Here is a 24,977-nt window from a genome sequence, read left to right as displayed (position 1 = left end):
GGGGCTCGAACTCACAAACCATGAGATCATGACCTGAGCCGAAGTTGGAAGCTTAACCGACTGAGCCACCCAGGTGCCCTGCCCCATGAAGCCCTTTTAATCCCCATTGCACATCCATACTTCTTCCTGTCCCCCTCCAGTGGTTAGTTCTTACCCCCTTACCTCTTTCTGTTTGTTCAGTGCTGAGGAGAAGCCTAGAAATAATGAGAGGGCAGGGACTCTTAGGTGGCTTTATGTGGGGCCAGGCAGAATTACACCTTGAACACAGAAAATAAGCAACTTGGTGGGACTGTCCAGAGGCTCAGAGGCAGGCAGCAGAAGCAAAGAAAGGGGATTTGCTGGTTGATATTAAAACTAGGGGCCTGTCTCCACCCCAATCTCTGTGCCAAGTAGACTACCTGTACTCGTTTAGAGTTCTTCCCCATTCAAAGTTTCATTTGCTCTTTACTGAATACTTGAATTTAGAGCTATAAAACACTTACTTTGAGCATGTGGCCTGGTAGGGTTGGGAAAAATCAGAGAAAGAAAAGAATGGGTTGGGAAGTGCCAATGAAGAAAAAACATGATAGGAGAGTGTGTAAAAAGGCCAGTCCGTGGTAGGTAGAAGCTATATGAATAGAGAAATACAAGCAAATTGGCTAATATAATTTTTTTAAGTTTCAGCAAAAACTTGCAGAAGGACAAAAAAGAGAGAATTTTTATTCTTTCCCATCTTCTTCCTTCATCCAAGTTAGATTTCAAAGTTTGGCCATTCACTTGTTTGGCCACTTTGGAGTGTGAGTCCTGACTTCACTCTGGAGTGATTTATATAGATGTTGAAATGGAAAAGGGGGATGGAGAAAAGGATCATCAACTCTGGGTGCCAAGTTTTTCCCCCCTAATTTTATTACAGAATGAATGGTACCCTTTTCTGGAATCAGGATTTTTTTTGGCAGGAGGGGGTGGGGTATCAGGATAAAGGTTACTGAGCTCATGCCCAAGTGTCTGGTCTCACCAGTAGGATTTTTGGATATTTGGCTGTTCCTATCTTCATCACGTTCCTGGATGCACTTGTTGCACTACAGATGCCAGAATTCTCTACTCTTCTAACTCGGGGAGTTAGAAGAGGGAGTGTTGTTAGAGATAGATTTGAAGAAATGTCATATAGCTGAATAAAAGTACTCATTAAGTAGTGTAGGCTGATTCTAGTGGCTAAATAAACTTCAGTTTTTAGAAGTTAGATATTATTAACAGTTGCCACTATTCCTTTTTCTGTTTTTAATGCATCTTCATTGTTTTCCTAGTTTAAGGTCACAATTTAATGCTAATTAAATCTCTTAAATGCACTAAAAAGTAGAAAATATACAAAATTCTGAAAATAATAAGTTAGGCACGGGAGTGGGGTGTATGTGTAATAAATTGGCCTTGGAGTAGTCTTTAACTTGTCTAAAATTAAAATCACTCTGTTGTAGCCTAGTGTAAGCGGAATGGATCCGCCTTTTGGGGATGCCTTTCGAAGCCACACCTTTTCAGAACAGACTCTGATGAGCACAGATCTCTTAGCAAACAGTTCAGATCCAGATTTCATGTATGAACTGGTAAGTGACACTTTCTTGGATTCTGCTTTAATTGATTTGGGGTAAAAATGTTGTGGTATCTTTTTTTTTTTTTTTTTCATTTATAAATGCCTGAAAAGAGAAAGGATGTCAAGTTTGATTCTCGTGACTGTCAGTCTAGTAATTTTAGACGGCTAAAATTGAAAAGAGTAAAAGGAAGGCAGGTGGGTGAGGGGATGGGTAAAATAGGTGAAGGGGATTACCATGAGGAGCACCGGGTAGTGTATTGAATTGTTGGATCACTGTATTGTATACCTAAAACTAAAATAACACTGTATGTTAATTATACTAGAATTTTAAAATATGCATTATAATTATAAAAAAATAATTCTATACATACACACATGCACACACATAAAAGAAAATAGAGGAGAGTTTACCTTTAGATAAGTCCAGCTTTTGTTGATGAGGATGGGAAGCTTTTTTGATATGCCTAACCGCTAACGGGCTCTTCAGCTGGGATATTTAGGAATGATAACGTTGAGCAAAGCATCTGATGCAAAGAATGTGAGGTAAAAATAGCAATTCCAAACAGTATACTTATTACTTATTCTCGAGGTAAATAGACACCTAAGAGTACTAAAAAAAATTTTTTTTAATTTTAATTACATACCATTTAAGCGACATGGAAGTATATAAAAACTGAAAAACTAAAACTAAGTACACAAACCGGCTAATTTACTACAAATCATTGAATTGTACACTTGATATAGGTGAATTTTGTGGTCTGTAAGCTGTATTTCATTAAAGCCATAAAAACACGCAGAGAGACACATACAAAAGCAAAAACAAAACAAGAAAAGCCCCAAACAAATGGAAAAATCAAAACAGAACAAAAGCACGCCGAAAAAGTGAAAATTTTCCTTGTTTCCTTCCTGAACCTCCACCCTCCAAACTTTCCTCCCCAAAGATAGGTACTCCTAACAGAGTTTTTCTGCTTATATATAAATATATGAGTATTTTAAGTTGGGTGACATATTCGTAGATACGGTATTCTGTAACTTAATCCTTTTAACATAAAGACTCATGGTGAGCAGCCTTTTGTGTTAGTACATTAGACCTTAACTGCATTCTTTTTAATGACTGCATAGTCTCACTGACCTATTTTAAAAACCCTATGTCTGTTCATGAGGAGTATCATACTTGTGAGAAGTAATATAGTCCCCACGCCCAGATGTTGTTAACAAGGTCTTACTGAAAATCATACCCTTCTGTGGCTGAGTTTCAACTCTTCTTTGGTTTGCTCTTTATATCAATATTAAGTTCTCATTTAAGAAGACAGATCCTTCTGTGATGAAGGTAAGGTCTTCATTATTTGCTTTGTAATTGAAGCTCGTTTCTAAGGAGTTCCTCAAATCCTAAGTCAAAGATCAGGAAATGTAAAGCTTTTTCAGGAAGAGTGTTTATAGTAAAGTTCAAGAGCCCTTGATATTTAGACCATACCTAAGCCTCCCAAGGGGCATATTTTCCCTTGCGCCGGGAAATGATATTGTATGGAATGGTAAAGTGACCTATAAATAGCCTTTATCTTAAAATAGAACAGACCAGAGGTCAAGTACTGATTTATCAATTTGATATATGGATGTGAGGATGGAGGTGAATGTTTCTTTCCTAAAATGTGGTGTGTGATTTTTTTTTTTTTTTAACTTTTCTCAGGATAGAGAGATGAACTATCAACAGAATCCTAGAGACAACTTCCTTTCTTTGGAGGACTGCAAAGACATTGAAAATCTGGAGTCTTTCACAGATGTCCTGGATAATGAGGGTGCTTTAACCTCAAACTGGGAACAGTGGGATACATACTGTGAAGACTTAACAAAGTATACCAAACTAACCAGCTGTGACATCTGGGGAACAAAAGAAGTGGATTACTTGGGTCTTGATGACTTTTCTAGTCCTTACCAAGATGAAGAGGTCATAAGTAAAACTCCAACTTTGGCCCAGCTTAATAGTGAGGACTCTCAGTCTGTTTCCGATTCCCTTTATTACCCTGATTCACTTTTCAGTGTCAAACAAGCTCCTTTGCCCTCTTCATTCCCTAGTAAAAAGATCTCAAGCAGAGCAGCTGCCCCTGTGTGTTCTTCTAAGACTCTTCAGGCTGAGGTCCCTTTGTCAGACTGTGTCCAAAAAGCAAGTAAACCCACTTCAAGCACACAGATCATGGTGAAGACCAACATGTATCATAATGAAAAGGTGAACTTTCATGTTGAATGTAAAGACTATGTAAAAAAGGCAAAGGTAAAGATCAACCCAGTGCAGCAGAGCCGGCCCTTGTTGAGCCAGATTCACGCAGATGCAGCAAAGGAGAACACCTGCTACTGTGGTGCAGTAGCAAAAAGACCAGAGAAAAAAGGGCTGGAGCCTCTTCAGGGTCATGCCACTCCAGCTTTGCCTTTTAAAGAAACCCAGGAACTATTACTCAGTCCCCTGTCCCAGGAGGGTCCTGGGTCAATTGTAGCAGGAGAGAGTAGCAGCCTTTCTGCCAGCACATTGGTCTCAGATTCATCCCAGAAAAAAGAAGAGCACAATTATTCCCTTTTTGTCTCCGACAACTTGGGTGAACAGCCAACCAAATGCAGTCCTGAAGAAGATGAAGAAGACGAGGAAGATGCTGACGATGAGGACCATGATGAAGGATTTGGGAGTGAGCATGAACTTTCTGAAAATGAGGAGGAGGAAGAGGAGGAAGAGGATTATGAAGATGACAAAGATGATGATATTAGTGACACTTTCTCTGAGCCAGGTATGGTAATGCTTGGAGGCTTACCAGAATGACCTTTCTGCTATCTTGAGATACGGGTATTTTCTTTGTCTTAGTTTGGGGATCAAATGACTTACTATCTTGGATCAGATATGGAATTGCTTTTTTCTATTCAAGCAGTTCTGAAATAATCACTGCTGCTCTTACAGGCTATTCTTCAGGAGCTTCTTCTTAATTTATCTTATGTTAAGGGACCTACTTTGTTACTCTCTGCAGCAGCTGTGCAAAGATACCAAGAATAGATTGACTTAAAAATATTCCTATTTATACACATGGACTTCTGTTACAGTCGAGGCAAGTTAGGAGGGCCCACAATGGTAAACCAAGTGACGATGGTTGGTATTACTTATGCTTGTAACCAGCAAGGCCTCCTTAGTCAATAATGTAAAAACGAGCTTTTTCTTTGTGTCTGCCCCATCTTTCATTCACAGTGTTTTTCCATTTAAGAAAAATACATGCTGTAATTTAATGCGTATGCAGGCTACTCTGCTTTATTGATGTACAGCACAGGTAAATAAACGGGAGAAAGAAAAGAAACCTGTGGGAACTGGTTCCCTTCATTCAGCATTTACGTGCTCGGGCTGTTGCCACTGTTGGCTTGTATAGTATTTATGAAAATGGTATTGCCAAGTGGCACACAGTTTAAACTGCACAAAGAAGTGAAGATCTTCAAATTTAAGCAAAAGTTATTTTCTTCAAAAATAATGTTGATACTATAACTTGTACATAAAAAAACGAAGTTAGTTTTTCAACTTTATCAGTTGTCAGAGAGAGCCCTTTTGTTATGATTGCTGGAATTTCTAGCAGTATAAACATTAATATTTAATTTTCAAAAAGGCTTTTTAAGCCACGGTAGCTGTATGGTAGCCCTTGAAGCACTATTATTGCCGAAAGACTTTCCTTTAATGAAATCTTTCTATCGTAACAAATGCTTAGATGTGTGTGTTTGATACAACCCAGTTGTTTGACTTGGGTGGAGTTTCAAGTAAGGAAAGGGTCCTTTAAATTTAACGTGGAGGAAAAGGGCTCGTGCCTTTTTTTGGTTTGCTTTAGAACTCTGTGTCGTCTAGATAGAACACTTGTTTTTCTGCTTAGCTGGAAAACTTTCCTGTCAACAAATTAATGAAATCTGCTTTGAGGGTCACCTAGCTGGCCCAGTTGGTAGAGCCTGTGACTCTTGATCTCGGGGTTGTGAGTTTGAGCCCCAGGTTGGGTGTAGAGATTACTTAAAAAAATTTTTTTTAAATCTTTTTTTTAAAAAAATCTGCTCTGAGATGTTTCAGGGAAAGTTGTCTTTGTAGCTAGTGGTAAGTTATGTAGCTCCCTCCCATGGGAAGACCAGAGTGCTGTTTATGAGTGGTCATCAAGGTCTATAGATCAGGCCTATTGCTTTGAGTTCCATACGTAGGATCAGGGTAGGAGGGTAGGGGAAGAGTGAGATAAAGAGATGAGTAATAACTAAGGGAAATGGAAAGCGTGGGGAAAGAGATGCCTTTGCCAGTGGGTACTTAAAGGAAAACGTAAATCAGAGGGAGTCAGTCAATCCCACCATCACCAAGGACTGTACTGTCTGTCTCACTTCTGGTTGTAGTTTTGCTTTTCTTTGGCTTTCAAGTCCACTTTAAATTCACCCTTTATCTTTTAATGTGGTTTTACCTGGAAAAATGTGTTGAGAGATGAGTAGGTCCGCGAAGAGAGATCACTTGATGAGTTGACCCTCGTTTCCATTTTCTCAGCCATTTGACTCTCATGGGGGGGGGGGGGGGGGGGGGACCAGTGTTATAGTTGGTGTTGCCCTCATGCCACATTCTCTTGCCCTGTCTCCTGTAGAATTATCCTGATTTGTGAGCTTGCTGGTGTTAACCAACACTACTTTGAAACAGAAATGCTTTGGCTGGCACTCAGCAGGGTAAAACTCTCCTCTTGGCTCTGTTTAACAATGCTAAATGTTTGGATGGCATTTAATTCACTCATTTCCAGTTGACTTGAAGTAAAGCCTCTTTGGTTAGTATTACTTGGACAGTTCTCACAAATGGTAATGAATGACATGATTTAACCACATAACCAACACAATTTTGTGGTACTATTTGGGCTTTATTCACATTTGCTAGTGAAAATTTCCCTTTTTCTTGGAAGAAAGAGCTAAACAAGTGACTTCAGGAATGCAAAAGTGAGTTACTGGTAAGAAGCAGGAAGACATTCTTTGAAGCAGAAAAGTGGGGATAGTTGTAGTTTCTTCAGAGTGCTAGTTTTAGAGTGGGTCGATTGGTTTAATTTGCAGCAGACAGTTACAAAGGCCCTTTTGTGATGACTAGCTCCCTTGATGCTGTTTCTTGGCAGTTGGCTACAACAGTGCCTGAGCCTACAAAGCTCCAGGAAAGGTGTAAAATGGAGTTCCAGTCCCTACTTTGGCCTTGCTCCCAAGTTTTAATAGAGCCTATTCTGTGGACAGGCTGTGACTGTTCGGGGTCATTGGGATTACATGGTTGTAATAATAAGAATTGGGCCCCCAGAAAGAAAGTTTATTTTGTAATCCCTCCTAAACATTTTCACGATTGACTTTACTGGTAGTCTGCACTAACCAACGATGTGTGATTAGAATTTTACAGAATAAACGTGGCCTTTTTGATTTCCATCTGATAATCATGTCAGGAGGGAGTGAGTCAGATCAGTATGGTGATCCAGCAAATGAAAAGAAAAGGGAAAAAGGCTTCATGGAAGTGTTGCGTTAAACAAATACTTGATTTGTTAAAAGAAAAATATTTCTGAATGCCTACTTTTGTGTCAGGCACCGTGTGTATTAGGTATTGGCTATCTAGAGATGAACAAGGGAGACATGATTCTTATCTTCATGGAATTTAGAGTTGAGTGGGTTTGTTTACTGTTACGATTTCTCAGTCTTTTAATCCGCTTGTGTGTAGTGTGACTCGGCAAGAGAGAGATGCAGGATGAGGGTTTCTTTAAACTTATTTGACCACAGAACTCACCTGGGGATGAAGGCCTATCTTATGGTAATAGTGTTTCTGAGAACATACTTTGAGAAATATTTAATTACCTTAAATGCTAGACCTGTGATCTGGGAATATAATTTTTCTGCATTCGACTTGCTCATGGTGGTCTCTGTATTGCAAAGTGGCCATCTTTAAGAAATCCATTGTGTATGTATGACTGTCTGTGTGTGTGTGTGTGTGTGTGTGTGTGTGTGTGTGTGTGTGTGTGTTATGGTGAATTTGTGGTGTATGTTACTAGAAAATGTTAATACGTTAGGTCAATACGTTATTGATGGCCCTTCAGTGTTTTTTTGGAAAAGGCTGACCGTATATAAATAAATAAAACTGGTAACTAATTTGAGTGGACCGAAGAAATTGAAATCTTCATCATTCTTTGAATTTGACACAGGATATATGTGAAGAAAAATCCATTGAGACCGTTTAACTAGACAGATAGGAAAAGAGAGAAGACCAAGAGGAGCTAGACTCCTTGAGTCACGGGACTTGGGTCACCAGTTCCAGGTCTGTCAAGTCACTTAAAGCCTCCATGAGCCTGTTTCTTTGTGTAAATAGGGTTAAAAATGTCTTTTTTTTTTTACCAGGCTCTTAGAAGTCTCAAATATCTGTAAGTGAAATGTGTAGGTACATTAAATGAGATAGACAGTGTTTTGCCAGAAATCCAGGCCACCTGAAGAGAACTGCTAAGTAGGGGAGAATATCAGATAAATTGCCAGAGGGATGGGTTGCCTGAGGAAGCTGTATAGGAAAAAATTTCTTTTCTACTTTGGGCTAGGGTAGATTTCAATATGGAACACTAGTTCTTTCATTTTTTTATTAAAGTATAATTGACATCCAGTATCCTGTTAGTTTCAAGTGTGCATCGTAGTGATTCGTTATTTTTATATATTACAAAAAGATCTCCATAAGTCAAGTCTGTCACCATACAAAGGGTTTTTTTTTTTTTACTTTTATTTATTTATTTATTTATTTATTTATTTATTTATTTATTTTTTCAACGTTTTTATTTATTTTTGGGACAGAGAGAGACAGAGCATGAACGGGGGAGGGGCAGAGAGAGAGGGAGACACAGAATCGGAAACAGGCTCCAGGCTCTGAGCCATCAGCCCAGAGCCCGACGCGGGGCTCGAACTCCCGGACCGCGAGATCGTGACCTGGCTGAAGTCGGACGCTTAACCGACTGCGCCACCCAGGCGCCCCTTATTTATTTATTTTTAATGAAAGTATGGTTGATATACAATGTTAGTTTCAGGTGTATAATACAGTGATTCAACATTTATACACATTATAAAATGATCCCCACAATAAGTCTAGTTACCATCTGTCACATACAGTTATGACAGTATTATTGATTATTCCCTAAGCTGTACTTTATATCCCATGACTTATTATAACTGGAAAAATATACATCATAATCCCCTTCATGTATTTCACCCACCATCCCGTCCCTCTTTGTATCTTGTATACGGTTTGTTTCTTGTATCTGTGAGTCCGTTTCTGTTTTGGCTTGTTTGTTCGTTTGTTTCGTTTTTTTGTGGAACACTGGTTCTTGACATTGGTAGGAAGTTGGGAGTGTTTTTGTTGGTCCACCTGCCTGTGTTGAGGTGTTCCCAGCCATACTAGGTTGATACCTGTGGGCCGGTAGTTTGTTAGAGCCAGTAAGCTTTTCTTGGTGAAAACACCATTTCTGGTGGCACAGTATTGCCCTTGCGCCTTTTCCAAAACTAGGTTGATAACTGGAACAAGATAAAATCCTTTAATTTGAAGTGTAACGGTGGCACAAATAAATAGACCAAAGCCATTGCTTTATGTATCTAACACAGTTTTTAAAAATCAGACTTCTAGGAATGATTGTGTGACTCAACTTCTGGATCATGTCTTAAGAGGAACCTGAAGTTCACTGTCACATCCCTTGCCATATTGTTTTAAACTACCACGTGTGCAACTCTCATGCTGTTAATGCTAGCAGTGCTGCAGAAGCTTCTCTTGATTGTTGCCCTGAAATTATTCTGGTCTCCAAATTGATTCTTTTTTTAAAAGGTCATGTTTATTGCAGTGTTTATTTTATGTATTGTCATACATAAAATTCAGCCTTCTTTAAGTGTATACTACTTTGATTTTTGACAAGCGTATGTACTGGTGGTTGTGTAACCATCAGGATATAGAAGAGTTTGATCACCCCCCCACCCAAATTTCCCTTGTGTTCCTTATAGTCAGCCCCTCCCTCCACCCCCAACGCCTGGAAGCCACTTTCTAGTTTTGCCTTTTCTAAAATGTCATATAAATGGACCATATTTCTGATTAATCCTTTATTTATTTATTTTGAGAGCAAGAGAGAGCAATTGGGGCAGGGGCAGAGAGAGAGGGAAAGATCGAATCCCCAATGTGGGGCTCAAACGTAAAAACTGCGAGATCATGACCGGAGCAAAATCAAGAGTGGGATGCTTGACCAACTAAGCCAGCCATGCACCCCTCTGATTAATTCTTAATCTGAAGGAAACCTGGTAAAATTCTCAAATTCTAACTTTTTTCCAAAATGTGCAAATGTCATCACTTTCTAGTGTCAGTTCCAGAGGAGTGATGATTTGAGGAGGGAGAGTGGTCATTTTGCTTGGCCAGAAGTGCCCAAGTTTTCCTGGCCACGTTAGGGTTGTATATATCTTGTGTGGGCCCATCTCTACTCCCCTGCATATCTAGAAGTAGTGATGTGGAATACACTGAGATGGACATTCTCTGAAGGTATTTTAGATTTGTAGGTCATTCTGCGTGAGGTCTGACCAACAGTTCCAGCAGCTCAGTGTTAAGTATGTTCTGAAACTCCCCATTAGTAAGGAAAATAACTTCTTAAAAAGTGAAGTAAATGCAGATTTCTTCCAGCAAAATATTAGACTGTGCATATATGTTTTTATTTGAGAGTCTATGCAAGAATTCTCATTTTTGTACTTTTACAAAACGGTTAGGGTCAGAGGTAGGAAGAAAACCACTCCTGCCTTACAAAATTGTGTCTAGTAAGAGACCATCATAGAAATGCACACACCTGTCTGTCTGGGAATGTTTTGGATGCATAAATTTTAGGAGAAAGACATTAAAAATCACAGTGTCATGTCTTAGTACCATTATCTAATGGTACATTTGACATTCCTGTAGCTATATTTCATCATTCTCTCAGAGCCTATGTGAAGATACAAAAGATGTCATGTACTAACTTATAAGAACCAAAGAGAAATAGAAGGCGAGTGAACAGTATAGTTATCTGTGTTTATTAATCTCAATATTTTATGAGTTAGAGATTTCCATATTACCTTATTTTATATGGTCTATTATCTTTGACACACCAGTGATGTTTTCAGATGAAATGAATCAAGAGACAGATCTTTTTATTTGCCCCTATTGCTATATTGAAAGTTATGGAACTTAAAAAATTGGGGATGGGGGGGATTTTTTTTTTTTTTTAAGGCTATGAAAATGATTCTGTGGAAGACTTGAAGGAGATGACTTCAATATCCTCTCGGAAGAGAGGTAAAAGAAGGTACTTCTGGGAGTATAGTGAACAGCTCACACCATCACAGCAAGAAAGGATGCTCAGGCCATCTGAGTGGAACCGAGATACCTTGCCAAGTAATATGTATCAGAAAAATGGCTTACATCATGGTAAGACGGAATTACAGCCAAACATTTTGTGTCACTTTATTTTTTTGTAATGTCTTTACTTACGTATTTTGAGAGAAAGAGCGCTCAGAGGAGGGGCAGAGAGAGAGGGATAGAAAGACTTATAAGCAGGCTCCATGCTCAGTGTGGAGCCCAATGCGGGGCTTGATCTCACAACCAGGAGATCATAACCTGAGCTGAAATCAAGAGCTGGATGCTTCTGAGCCACCCACGTGCGCCTCGTGTCACTTTACATAGAGACCATAAACCATAATGCTTACTAAGTGTACCTGCGTATTCAGCCATTCCTAGCAAAGTGGAGAGGGGAACAGGAGAGCTGCTGTATTTACTTATTACTGCAGAGACACTCACAAGTAGCCTTTACCAGTTGTGAGAGCTGTCACCTAAACAGAGGAAGGCCTGTGCAGAAACAACTTCTAGTCATCTCCTGTTCTATTTATCCTACTCGGGAAATGACCAGGAGACTGCCGATTCCTGACCTGCCACAGTTGCTATAAACCAGAAGGGTTGGGGAGAAAGGGGCTGGGCTCCAGCATCTCTATCTTCTGTTCTTGCCCAATCTCCAGGCTGAAATGTAAACAGGGAGATTGGAATCAAAATGGTAATAGGAAGGGGCGCCTCACTGGCTCAATTGGTAGAGCATGCAACTCTTGACATTAGAGTCATGGGTTTAAGTCCCACATTGGGTGTGGAGCCTACTTTAAAAAAAAAATGGAGGTGGGAAGAAAGGTGGGAAAAGAAAGGAAAGGGAATAATTGTAGAGAAAAGCACTGGAGAGAGGAGAGTTGAATAGTAGGAGTTAGGAGAAACTTACAATCATAGGCAAGCCAAATTTCCAATGGTGAACAAAGGAAGATGTAGTTAAGTAGAATTTCTTCTTTTATTCTGTATGATCTAAAACCTGTACTGAAAATGGGGAGGGCACTAGTAAGTTTGGCTCTCAATAAACAGTTTTAGTAATCTCTCATGCTACAGATTTATGTTGCTAAGCAATTTTGACAACAGGAATTATATGAAAAGTGTATCTGTGCCTCATTTTCCCTTTCCACTGGCACTGAGTCTGTATTCTACTGTTTGTCAGTGAATATGGCCTTCAGATCGGTTTTCTACCAGAAATGAAAAGACAGGTCCACTAAATAGCTCTAGGTAGCATGTGCCGAGTACTAGGAAAAGTTATTTGGTGTATTGTAGTTCACCCCCCATCACTCTTGCCTGCAGTGATAGGGCAAGACCCCTGAGTCTTCTGTAATGTTATTTATCAAACTAACCAAGGAAGAGCTTTCAAAAAAAGCGGTCTTTATTTGCTGGCCTTTTGAGTCCAGCAACAAGGTATACATGTCTGAGAATTTTTCAGTCATAGCATCAAAATATCTTGGTTTGAGTAAAGTCTCCAGAGTCTTTTCTGGGTGTATATTCTACCCTAGCCCTGATTTTTGGGCTTGGTGAACTTGCCCTCAAGTCCTGAGGTTTGAGATGCTTATTACCACCATGCATATAATTAAGATTCTGACATACCAGGGCTAGAAACTCTAAGGTGCATAAGGACTTGGCGAAGACTGGCTCTGTGCCATGTTTCCCCCATTTCTTGCAGTTACGAGGTGGGAAGGAGAGGAGGCTAGCCCCTTTAGCATAGGCTGTTAACATGCTGAGACTTCTGAAACATGCCAAGACTTCTAAAAAAGAAAAAAGGTGGAGGGAGAAATGTGGATTTAAAATATGGCTGCAGAATGTGTCTTTTGTTAAATACAGTGATCTAACTTAAATCTCTTTATACCATCTATAGGAAAATATGCAGTCAAAAAGTCACGGAGAACCGATGTAGAAGACCTGACTCCAAACCCTAAAAAACTACTCCAGATAGGCAATGAACTACGGAAACTGAATAAGGTGATTAGTGATCTGACTCCAGTCAGTGAGCTTCCCTTAACAGCCCGGCCAAGGTCAAGGAAGGAAAAAAATAAGCTGGCTTCCAGGTAAATGATAATCATGTTCACCTGTGTGAATAAAGTCTAGGAGGTGAGGTTAGATTCTAAGTGAGCTTTTATGGATGGCCATCAACCTCTTACTCAGATATATGTTTTTATAAATACTACAATGAGAGTATTATAATTTTTCCTTTGAAAATAAAAGATGGTATTCAGATTTCATTTATGCTTCATAGTACCAAGAGATGGTATTATGCTTTTAAAGGGGAGAGGTGAAAGGACTCTCAAGTGCATTATATTACAGCAAGGAAAAGTTTTGTCATAATTTTAATTTTTGTTTTGTGGTAAGTCAAATTTTTTACTGGGATATAATTTACTTGAGGTAAAATATATCCCTTTTAATGTACACTTTTTATGGGTTTGACAGACATACCCAATCACATAAACACCACCACAATCAAGATAATGAATATTTTCCATCACCTTAAAAAATTTCCTCATGCCTCGTTGTAAAGCAAACTCCTTCTCCCACCCCTAATTCCTCACAACCACTAATCCGTTTTCTGTCCCCACAGATTTGCCTTTTCTAGAATGTCACATAGATGGAATTATATGTAGCCTTTTGAATCTGGCTTCTTTGATTTAGCATGAGGAATTTGAGATTCATCCATGTTGCTGAGTAGTATTCCTCTGTGGGGATACACTGTAGTTTATCCATTCCCTAATTGAAGGGGCATTTGGGTTGTTTCTGCTTCTTGCCAGTAATGAATAAAACCACCATAAACATTCACTTACAGGTGTTTGTGTGAACATAAGTTTGCATTTCTCTCTACATGTTCAACTTCATAAGACATTGCCAAACTATCTATTTCTGAAGTATTAAGTAAATTTTAAAAAACTTACTGTTTTTCAAAGTAGCAGTTAGTAGTGTTTACATCCCAATTAGCAACATATGATGGTTCCACTCACTTTACATTCTTTTGGTATTGTCAGTTTTTGTTTGTTTATTTTAGTGTACTGATCATAGCTTTATTTTTGGATGTGTGGTAAAATTTTTTAAAAATCAGTTTGGATTAATGACTGTATTGTGTGTTTTTTGGAAACTGAGTTCCTTGATATAAACATCAATAGGCAGTGATTCTCGGTTGCTATTAGAAAATAGTTTGACAGCAGCAAAAAGAAGTATATTCTGAATGTTCACTTAAAAAATAAGTGAACTAATTGCTCCTTCCTTTCACAGGGCTTGTCGGTTAAAGAAAAAAGCCCAGTATGAAGCTAATAAAGTGAAATTATGGGGCCTCAACACAGAATATGGTAAACCTAAACTTTTAAGAATTTAATTAACCTCCTGTTATTTTGCCAACCACTCTCTTTTTCTTCGGTTTTGTTATTTGCTTTCCCTGTATTCTGCCAAGTTTTAGGCCAGCCTCCTTTTTGTTCATCCATTCAGTAAGCTACATACTCTTATTCATTCATGTTCTCCTTTTAGTGAGTGTATCTGTGGCTCCCCATGCCAAATTTCCTCTCTACCCTAGAGAGCTTGTATACTTGTGACCACAATAATCTCCTACTTCCATTTTACAATTGTATTGCTGGGTTAGCCAGTTTTATTGACTAATGTCTATTTGAGTGGATAATTGAGATCTGTGTTTTTCAAATTTGATGGCTCCTTAAAAATCATCTGGGTACATGTTAAAATATAGATCCCTAGGCTTCTCCCCAGATCCAATGAATTGGAGTCTGTGCAAGTAGAACCCAGGAGTCCATATTTTTAACACTACTCCAGATTACTCTAGGCAACTATCTTAGCACATATTTGGGAACTGTTGGCTTAGATCAGTGCCCCCCAGTCTTTTACAACATGGCACATGTAAAAAGTTATCATCTCTAAGACATCCTGGAATATAACAGAGTAGGCTGCTCAAGGCAGGGGAAGCCCCTTATGGACTGAGAGGATTATTATTGAAAACACCTGGAACCCTTTTTCAGCACTCTAGAGGTTTGTAAAGCTCTGGTCTTGATCTTCTGTAATAAGAACCATTCTTCCTTTCTTCCTTGCTCTGTTACTATTCCTTAAGCCTGGTATCATAAGAGTTTGTATGTTCTTTTGCCTCTAAAATTATGTTCTTCACTGGACAGCTCTTGGGCTACGTTGTATCTGAAAGTGGATCAGTGGCAAAATGACCAGTTGTTATTTGTTTCCAGAGATTTTCTGAAGTCAGCACAATGTCTAGCACATAGGTGCTCACTAAACTTTGTGCAGTTTTCTTAATCCTTTATCTTGATTATCTTGCTTCCACTTGTGAGGGCAGAAAGAGGATTTCCTACTGTGAAGTTTACAACTTGTGAAATGAGCTGATGGTTTTATTTATTAATGGCCACTCAGGAACTCTCATCAGATAAATGAGTTAGGTAAAACAATAGTTGGTTTGTTAGAAAAGAAATCTACTCATTTTCCCATTATTCTTTCTTGCTGTTGAAGCATCCTGACCTTGAGCTCTGTGAGTACATATACATATAATTATTACAATACCTTAGGCATTCATATTTCATTTTGGAACCCAGATGACTTACACTGCAGGGAGATATGATGGGCCATTTGGGAGCCTTCTGGCTCTGTGTTTCCTTGGACACTTGGAGGCATCTATCTGTGTGTTGTTCAATTTACGTATTTAACTATAAGTTTGTGTGTCTGTGTGCCTGTAGATTTGTGCATTTGTGTATATGCTAATTTACATCTCCACACACATGCTTTGGGTCTGTAATGTAAGTATATGCTGGATTAGGGAACACCTGGGGAATTGCTAAGGGCCAGTTGGAGTGTTTCTGGATGTGTTCTATCTCATTGATTTTTGATAGCTGCCTTAAATTTTTCTTATTTCCAAAACTAATAAAACCTCTGTTTTCATGTAGGAATAGGCCTGTCTTTAAAAGGTTATCATTTTCTTCTCAGTTAGTCAGCATGGAGGAAGAGGATCTTCTCATTCATTTATTTCTCTTCCCCTTCTGCCTTCCTTCTCTTCTCCAGTTTCTGGGAAAGAACAGCCAGCCATAACTATTGGATTAGAAGTCATTTCAGAACCCCATGAGATGCTCTCATGTAGTCTGCCACATGTAGTTTGAAAATTCTTCCTAGGGTTTCTGGTTCATCCCTCAAGAGAGTGGTGCCCTTGATTCCTTGAGATATTTGTCGGTCAGTCAGTTAACTGTTTTGTGGAACACTCATTACTCACCACCCACCGATTAGCTGAGTAGTTCCTGGAATTTGTGATTCAAAAATCTGTGACATTTGAAAAAGAATTTGGGATTTGGAACTATAGGTTGCCAACCTTAAATTAAACTTTATGAAAAATATATTGCATTATCCTTATCTGTTTTTATTTATTTATCTGTATTCTGAAGGTCTTAGTTATTCTGCATTGTATGTTTTGTACTACATAGAATTAAGCACAGCACAGAACCCTTCCTTCATCTTCCCTAGCCCCTTTATTTTAGGATCCAACAACTTATACACTTAAGATGTTAAAATGGAATTTACTTGGCAGTTAGAGGGAAAAGGATTAACAATATCTAAACACAGGAGTTAATGAATTCATCATTTCTGCTAAAGATCAAGCACCCAAATATAAAAGACCACACTGAGAGGGACATCCCTAAGACATCCCCAAGTGGAAAATGAACCAAGTCATGGAAAACTGAGATAGCCCCAAGAGCTAACAAAGAGCAAAAAATTTTAATTTTGATGGACTCCCAATTTGCCAATTTTTCTTTTTATATTTTATATTTTTTGTGTTCTGAGAAATTTAGCCAACTTCAAAATGCAAATATTTTCTTGTATGTTTTCTCCTAGCATTCCTATAGTTTTAGGTTCTACATTTAGGTTTATGGTCCATTTTAGGTTAATTTTTATTTATGGTGTGGAGTGAGAATTGATGTTCATTTTTATCCATATGAATATTCAGTTGATCAAGCACCATTCATTGAAAAGATTTTCCTTTTCCCATTCAATTATTTTTTCATCTCTGTCAGATCAGTTGACCCTATATGTATGAGTCTACTTCTGGACTCTGTATTCTGTTCCATTGATCATTTGTCTACCTTTATGTGAATACAAACTATTTTGATTTCTGTAATTTTACAGTAAATCTTAAAGTCGGGTAAGTTTAAGTCCTTGTTAATCCTACAATTTTGTTTTTTCAAAATTGTGTTGGCTATTCTGTGTCATTTACGTGACCATATACATTTTGGAATCTCTTTTTACAAAAAAGCTTACTGAAATTTTGATTGGGATTGCTTTCAATCTGTAGATCAATTTGGAGAGAACTACCATCTTAACAAAATGGAGTCTTCTAATCCATGAACTTGGTATCTCTTTCCATTTATTAGGTCTTCCTTAATTTCTTTGTGCCTTGTTTTATGGCTTTCGGTGTAGAATGCGTAACATCTTTTGTTCTGTTACTGGCTATTTAATATTTTTTGGTGCTCTGTAAATGGAATCGTTTTTGAAATCTATTTTCTTAAATTTTTTGTTTTAATGTTTTATTTTTGAGAGAGAGGGAGATAGAGTGCAAGCAGGGGAGGGGCAGAGAGAGAGGGAAACAAAATCTGAAGCAAGCTCCAGGATCTGAGCTGTCAGCACAGAACTCTTTGTGGGGCTTGAACTCACAAACCACAAGATCATGACCTGAGCCAAAGTCAGACACTTAACCAACTGAGCCACCCAGGCACCCCTAATTTTTTAAAAAAATTTTTAATGTTTATTTCTTTTTTGAGAGAGAGAGTGACAGAGCATGAGCAGGGGAGGGACAGAGAGAGACACACACAGAATCTGAAGTAGGCTCCAGGCTCTGAGCTGTCAGCACAGAGCCCGACACGGGGCTTGAACCCACAAACCGTGAGATTATGACCTGAGCCAAAGTCAGATGCTTAACCAACTGAGCCACCCAGGTGCCCCTGGGCACCCCTATTTTTTTTTTTTTTAATGTTTACTTTTGAGAGAGCGAGAGAGAGAGAGACCGTGATTGGGGGAGGGACAGAGGCAGATGGAGACACAGAATCCAAAGCAGACCCCAGGCTCCAAGCTGTCAGCACAGAGCCCAACACGAGGCTCTCTGTGAGATCATGGCCTGAGCTGAAGTCAGCCACTTAACTGACTGAGCCACCCAGGTGCCCGTGAAATTTTACTTTTAAAACTCTTTGCTGCTAATATATAAAATGGATTTTTATATATTATTCTTATATCTTGTCATCTTGCTAAATTTATTAGTTCCAGTGTAGGTATGTAGATGCCCTGGGATTTTCTGTTTAAGCAGTCATCATCTGCAAATAGGGATGGCTTTATTTTTTCTTTGCTGTGTGTGTGTGTGTGTTTTTTAATGTTTATTTTTGAGAGAGAGAGTGAAAGCAGGGTAGGGGCGGGCAGAGAGAGAGGGGGACAGAGGATCTGAAGTGGGCTCCGTGCTGAGAGTAGTGAGCCTGATGTAGGGCTTGAACTCACAAACTGTCAGACCATGACCTAAGCCAAAACCAAGAGCTGGATGCTGAACCGACTGAGCCACCAGGCTGTTTTTTCTTTTTTTTCTGATATTTTTTCTTTTTTTCTTTTCTGATATTTATGCCTTTCATTTTCTTGCCTTATTGCAATATCTAAGACATTGGATAGACATGGTGATTGTCTTGTTTGCAATCTCAGGGAAGGGAACCTTTCACCTTAAAGTATGATGTTGGTGGTAGGCTTTTTTGTAAGATGATACCCTGTATCACTTTAAGTAAGTTCTCTTCTTTTCCTAGTTTCATTTATCTTGAATGGTGTTGAATATTGTTATATGCTCTTTTTTGCATCTATTGGAACAGTCATGTTGTTCTCCTTTATTCTGGTAACATATCACATATTTACCTCTTAATATGGTGAATTACATTAATTGATTTTTGATTATTAAACCAACCTTGCATTCTTAGTATAAACTCTACTTGGTTATGATTTAGATTCCTTTGTATATTAGAGTCTATTGCAAATATTCTATAAGATTCCATTCCAAAACTTTAAGTTGGATTCTGTTGCTAATATTTTGTTAAGAATTTGATGTCTATATTCAAGAGGGACATTGCTCTGTGATTTTTTTTTGTAATATCTTTGTCAGGTTTTGGTATTTGGATTATTTTGGCTTTATAGAATGAATTAGGCCATGATCTTTCTTCCACTTTTCTGAAAAGTTTGATAAGATCAATTTTGTTTCTTCATTGTATATTTGATGTAGTTTTCCATTAAAACCCTCTGGGTTTTCTTTTGGGAATAAATTTTGGATAAATTAATACTTTTACTACAAATAGGGTGTTCAGATTTTTCATTTCTTCTTGTGTCAGTTTTGTTAAGTTGCATTTTCAAGAAATGTGACCATTTTTTACCAAATTGTTGAATTTGTTGGCATAGTATTTTCTTATTATTCTTTCAATGGCTCTAGATTCTTAAGTGACAATCCCTTTTTCATTCCATGTCAATCCAAAAGGTGGAACCCCTTTTTCATTCCAATCAATCATATAGGTGATTGATCTATTTAGCTGGGGTTGGCTGGGGGTGGGAGTGGATATCAATTTTGTTGATCTTTTTAAGGAACCATTTTGGGCTTTGTTACTTTTCTCTCTTGTATGTTTGTGTTGTTTTATTGATTTCTGCCCTTTATGATTTCTCTCCTTCTATTTACTTTTGGTTAACTCTTCTTTCTCTCTCTTTCTTTCTTTCTTTCTTTCTTTCTTTCTTTCTTTCTTTCTTTCTTTCTTTCTTTCTTTCTTTCTTTCTTTCTTTCCTTCCTTCCTTCCTTCCTTCCTTCCTTCCTTCCTTCCTTCCTTCCTTCCTTCTTTTTTCTTTTAAAGCTTCTTAAGGTGGGGATATTTGTTTTTAAAGTTTTGTCTTTGGAGGACTTGAAGGACTTCATTTGATTTATTTAATAAACATGTATTAACATCTATGATTTGATATACAGGCACTATCATAGGTCTTAAAGCCATGAAGACAAGTAAGGAAATTGCTTATAGGATAGTAGACATTGATACATGTCTACAGTGTGTTATCGAAAATGGCACCTCATTTGAAGTTAGTCCCTTTGGATAAGAAAGCTTATAACCATTACTACTTAATATTTTCTTACACATTTTCCATTTTTTAACCAAATAACTGTTACTACATAATAAAAAGCAAATTCTTCCATGTCAGTGACGTGTTCCAAGTGTCTTATTCTGTCTTACAGATAATTTATTGTTTGTAATCAACTCCATCAAGCAAGAGATTGTAAATCGAGTACAGAATCCAAGAGAGGAGAGAGGACCCAACATGGGGCAGAAGCTTGAAATGCTCATTAAGGATACTCTTGGTAAGAAGAATATTGGAAAAATTAATAACAGTAACATGTAGTGTAAGATATATGATTTAAGGAGATACTAAGTTCTTTTAAGGAAAAACCCAAATGCTTTTATTGTAGTTAGTTTTCTTTACAAATTGTTTTGTCTTTTGAGATTTTGCATTCATAAACGTATTGCTGGTTACCACAATTTGTTATTTATACTTCATTACTGAACTATTTTAACACTTAGGAAAGATGAACTTCTAGCAACTTTACCTTTTGTGAGGAAAGGAAAGATCCCTGAGCTGTCAAGCCTGTAATTTGTACTTTGGTGGAGGTTCTTATCTGTACATTTACTCAGTAGTACATTTCACGGGATTCTAATAAACTTAGTTGTATGGTTTTCCCTGGACAGATTATACAACATGGGGAGGAACAGAGAGGCAGGCATCCAGAAATCAAGTAGAGGAATACCTGATGGAGGAAAGAGGGAGATAATACAGACATGAGAACTCTAGAGGTGCTGGAGCTTAGGGGCCATAGGAGCAGATAACCTTGGGAGTAGCATCCCAGGACATTGCAGCATAGTGCAATCTGTGAGAACCTTGAAGCATCATAAAATTGGTTCAGCTGTTTCATATGTTCTTTAACAATATTTATTCTAGGACAGTCTTTTAAAAACTGGTTCTTATGTAGTCATTATGTAGAGTGACATACTTCAGCTATCTGAGAATTTTCTTCCAGTTCATTTTTCCCCAGGCTGCTGATTGTGTATTGAATCAGGTCACTCAAAAGAATTAGAGCTTACTTTTTTTTTACGTTTATTTATTTATTTTGAGAGAGAGGGAGAGAGAGAGAGCAAGCAGGGCAGGGGCAGAGAGAGAGAGAGGAAGAGAGAGAATCCCAAGCAGGCTCTTTACTGTCAGTGGGGACCCCCAGCTTGGGGCTCGAACTCACAAACTGTGAGACCATGACCTGCGATGAAACCAAGAGCCGACCGTTGAACTGATTGAGCCACCCAGGTGCCCCTAGAGCTTACTTTTTAATAATTATTTAGTTCCTTACCTGAATTCTAGAGTAACAAACACTATAAATCATTCTATTTTCTTAAAACTGTAAATATCTCAGAATTTTTTTTACATTTCTGTTAAGACAATTTTTCTTACTTTTAGTTACTATAAATTCATTCAAAGTTTTTTCAGTGCCTGCTATATGGCCCAGTGTGGGGGGATATAGGGTTGAATAACAACTTGGTCACTAGTCTAAAAATGGAAGACCAAGAATAAACAGAAAAAATAACAAATTGTGGCAATCGCTGTGAAGAAATCAAGATGTTTCCATGGAGTGAAGTGAGCAGCAGTTTATTTCTATTTATTTATTTATTTATTTATTTATTTATTTATTTAAAAAAAATTTTTTTAACGTTTATTTATTTTTGAGACAGAGAGACAGAGCATGAACGGGGGAGGGGCAGAGAGAGAGGGAGACACAGAATTGGAAGCAGGCTCCAGGCTCTGAGCCATCAGCCCAGAGTCTGATATTTATTTATTTAATATAATTTATGGTCAAATTGGCTAACATACAGTGTGTAAAGTGTGCTCTTGGTTTTTGGGATAGATTCTCATGGTTCATTGAACAGTTTATTTCTATTTATACAGAAATACTTCTCGCAGCTACCAAAATGATTGCATTTTCTTTAATTAAAAATAAATGCAGATTGAATGCTTCCATGCATGTGTCCACAATGCATGTTTCTGATGGTCTTTGAAATTATTAGTTTCTCTTTGTCAGCATTGTGTTCATACTGAAGGTAAAATATTCTGGTATATTTGAAAGGTAGTTTGGAAATCATTGGTAAAATTAGCAATGCATATAGATATTAGCAAAATAGTTTCATAAAGTTTGGCAACATTTATGCTTGAAGGCCAAAGGAGAAGGTTTGTAAGTGAGATCAAGGGCCAGGAAAGAGGGCTTCCTCTGGTGTTCAGAAGGGATAAACAGCTAACATTTACTGGGTACGTACTATGACCTAGGACCTGTCTGCTAAGGTTGTTTCGTCATTTACTTTCACAGTTCTGTGAAGGAGGTATTATTACTCTAGTTTTACAAATAGGAATTAGAAAACACAGCAAGGTATTAAAGTATCTTATGAGTCCCACAATCAATAAGTGGCCGAACCAGGAGTAGAAGTTCTTTGAGTTCCAATGCTCACACTGCCTCCACATACCATCATTGAGCCCTATCATCTGACTCTCATCTCTGTAGTCTGACCTGAATAGTTTATCATTGGCCCCCTAATCGCTTCATCCAGTAGGCCTACTTGAGAATTTCTTTTTCTTGACACTCATTGTAACATTTGGCACTTTTGAGTATTTTTCTGGAAGCATTTTCTTTATTTTAAGATCTGCAAGCCTTGTTTCCTATCTTTTTACCAAAGAACAAACACACCAAAAAAAAAAAAACAAAAACCTAACAAACACTAGTGGTGTCTCTGTGGCTCTGGCAAAACCAGTGGTCTGAAAATTAAAGTCATGTTTCCAAAAAACAGAAGTTAGTTTATTGTGTAGTGGTTAAAATCAGAGTATTTGAAATCAGTTCTAGATTGAACTCCTGGCCCTACTACATACTACATGAGGACCCTACGAAAGTGACTTCACTTCCCTCAACCTAATTTTGTTCATCTATAAAATATGGACAATTGTGTGGATTAATTGAGAAGAGTGCATATAAAACACTTAGCACCCTGCTGAGCACATAAATTCTCAATATTCCATAAGTGTTAGCTGTTGATGTTACCATATTACATCTTAACCATTTAGGTTTTTTTCTTTTTTCTTAAAAGTTTTATTTCCACCTTATTCCTAAAATCCATCATTCATATTTTAGAAAATTGAAGATTTTTTTCATGACAAAGTCAATTAAAATTAGTCAAATGCTTAAGTTGCATGTTCACAACATATTAACCTGATAATTATTTGTGATATAATTGGCTAACAAGATAGATCTAATTTTTCTATTTAGGTATTCCAAACAGTATAACATTTCAGTGATTACTGCTTATCAGTAATTAATAATTCTTTTTGCTAAGTTTTGGGAAATGACTTATAGTTACTAGGTAAGTTCACAGAATAGTAAAATGAATATGTAATTATTATATTTACAGAATTACCTTTTCAAAAATAGAGTTGTACATATGTATCAAAATAGAGTAATGGAAAATGAAACAAAACTAAGAACTGTATATTTATACAGAAAATAAACAGTAAAGGGGTTCTTGGGTGGCTCAGTTGGTTAAACGGCTGACTTCAGTTCAGGTCATGATCTCGTGGTTTGAGTTCGAGCCCTGCATTGGGCTCTGTGCTGACAGCTCAGAGCCTGGGGCCTGCTTCCGATTCTGTGTCTCCCTCTCTATCCACCCCTCCCCTGCTTGGTCTCTCTCTCTTTCTCTCTCTCAAAACTAATAAACATTAAAAAAAATTTTTTTTTAAAACACAAAAAACCCAAGATCACCTCAATTACCCAAAATACAAGATGAGATTGAAAAACTACCATTCATTTAAAAAAATAAAAAAATAAAACAGTATGAAAGATCAGAAGTTTATTTTGAACAAAACTATATTTATGTAGAAAACACTTAGGTGAAGAGTGGATTCTAACTATCAATATTTTCCTAAACAACCAGTTACTTTTTACCTCATGTAGGTTAATTCAGTATGCAAATAGGAAGTCCTGGTGAATTTACTTGACTTTTTCTTCAAATGGATTGATGCTGTTTTAATATTTTATGTATTCTTTCAGTGCCTTTCTGTCTTTAATGTTCTTTAAAATAATTTTCAGTTCTTTTATTAGGTAGAGGGAGGAACTTAATATTACAAGTAAAGATTCTTTTTACCTTTTTAGTTTTTAATTTAAAGGCCTTACATGTTGATAAACGTGTATATAAAGGTCAATTTCAAATTCCTTGACTCACATTTTCTTTCCTTTAAAAAAATTTTCTTTAATGTTTGTGTATTATTTTTGAGGGAGAGAGAGAGAGAGCACGAGCAGGGGAGGGGCAGAGAGAGAGAGGGAGACACAGAATCTGAAGCAGGCTCCAGGCTCTGAGCTGTCAGCATAGAGCCCCACGTGGGGCTCAAACTCACAAACCCTGAGATCATGACCTGAGGCTAAGTCGGATGTTTAACCAACTGAGCCACCAGGTGCCCCTTTCCTTGAGTATTTAAATATGCTTCTCCGTTTTTGTTTTTTTTTTTTTGGCATAAAATGTTTCTGTTAAAAAGCTAATAATTGCCTAGGTTTTTTTTCTCCTTATAGGTCATTTGCTATTTTTGCCAAGTTGTCAACAGGATTTTTTCTTTTTTTTTTCTTTTTTTAATGTTTATTTTATTTTTGAGAGAGGGAGACCACTAGGGGAGGAGGGGACAGAGGATCCAAAGTGGGCTCCACACTGACAGCAGTGAGCTCCACACGGGGTTCAAACTCCCAAACCCACGAGATCATGACCTGAGCCAAAGTCAGATGCTAAACCAGCTGAGCCATCCAGGCACCCCTTTCTTTTTCTTTAAATCCCAGTAATTTCACTAGACTTTGTCTTGGAGTTGGTCATTTTAGGTTGATATTGTCATGTGTGTACTGTGCTCTTTCAAACATTACTATTTGACCTGTTTCCTTGCTTTGTTTGT

At 37.7% G+C, this 24,977-nt stretch overlaps 1 protein-coding gene across 4 annotated transcripts in view; it reads left to right on the top strand.

Annotated features, from left to right (window-relative positions):
* CREBRF (CREB3 regulatory factor) overlaps positions 1–24,977 on the top strand; it is a 57,456-nt gene that overhangs the window by 21,474 nt on the left and 11,005 nt on the right. For all 4 annotated transcript variants that reach the window (XM_023259550.2, XM_045035364.1, XM_045035374.1 and 1 more), the window contains exons 3-8: positions 1,452–1,577; positions 3,252–4,338; positions 10,821–11,015; positions 12,817–13,006; positions 14,199–14,272; positions 20,203–20,325. In XM_023259550.2, coding sequence (XP_023115318.1) covers positions 1,452–1,577; positions 3,252–4,338; positions 10,821–11,015; positions 12,817–13,006; positions 14,199–14,272; positions 20,203–20,325 — 1,795 coding nt within the window. The remainder of the gene's footprint in view (positions 1–1,451; positions 1,578–3,251; positions 4,339–10,820; positions 11,016–12,816; positions 13,007–14,198; positions 14,273–20,202; positions 20,326–24,977) is intronic.

Source organism: Felis catus, chromosome A1, assembly GCF_018350175.1.
Source record: "Felis catus isolate Fca126 chromosome A1, F.catus_Fca126_mat1.0, whole genome shotgun sequence".
In the NCBI taxonomy this organism is placed as follows: domain Eukaryota; kingdom Metazoa; phylum Chordata; class Mammalia; order Carnivora; family Felidae; genus Felis; species Felis catus.
The sequence above is the reverse complement of the archived record's forward strand: the minus strand, read 5'-3'. Positions and strand labels throughout refer to the sequence as shown.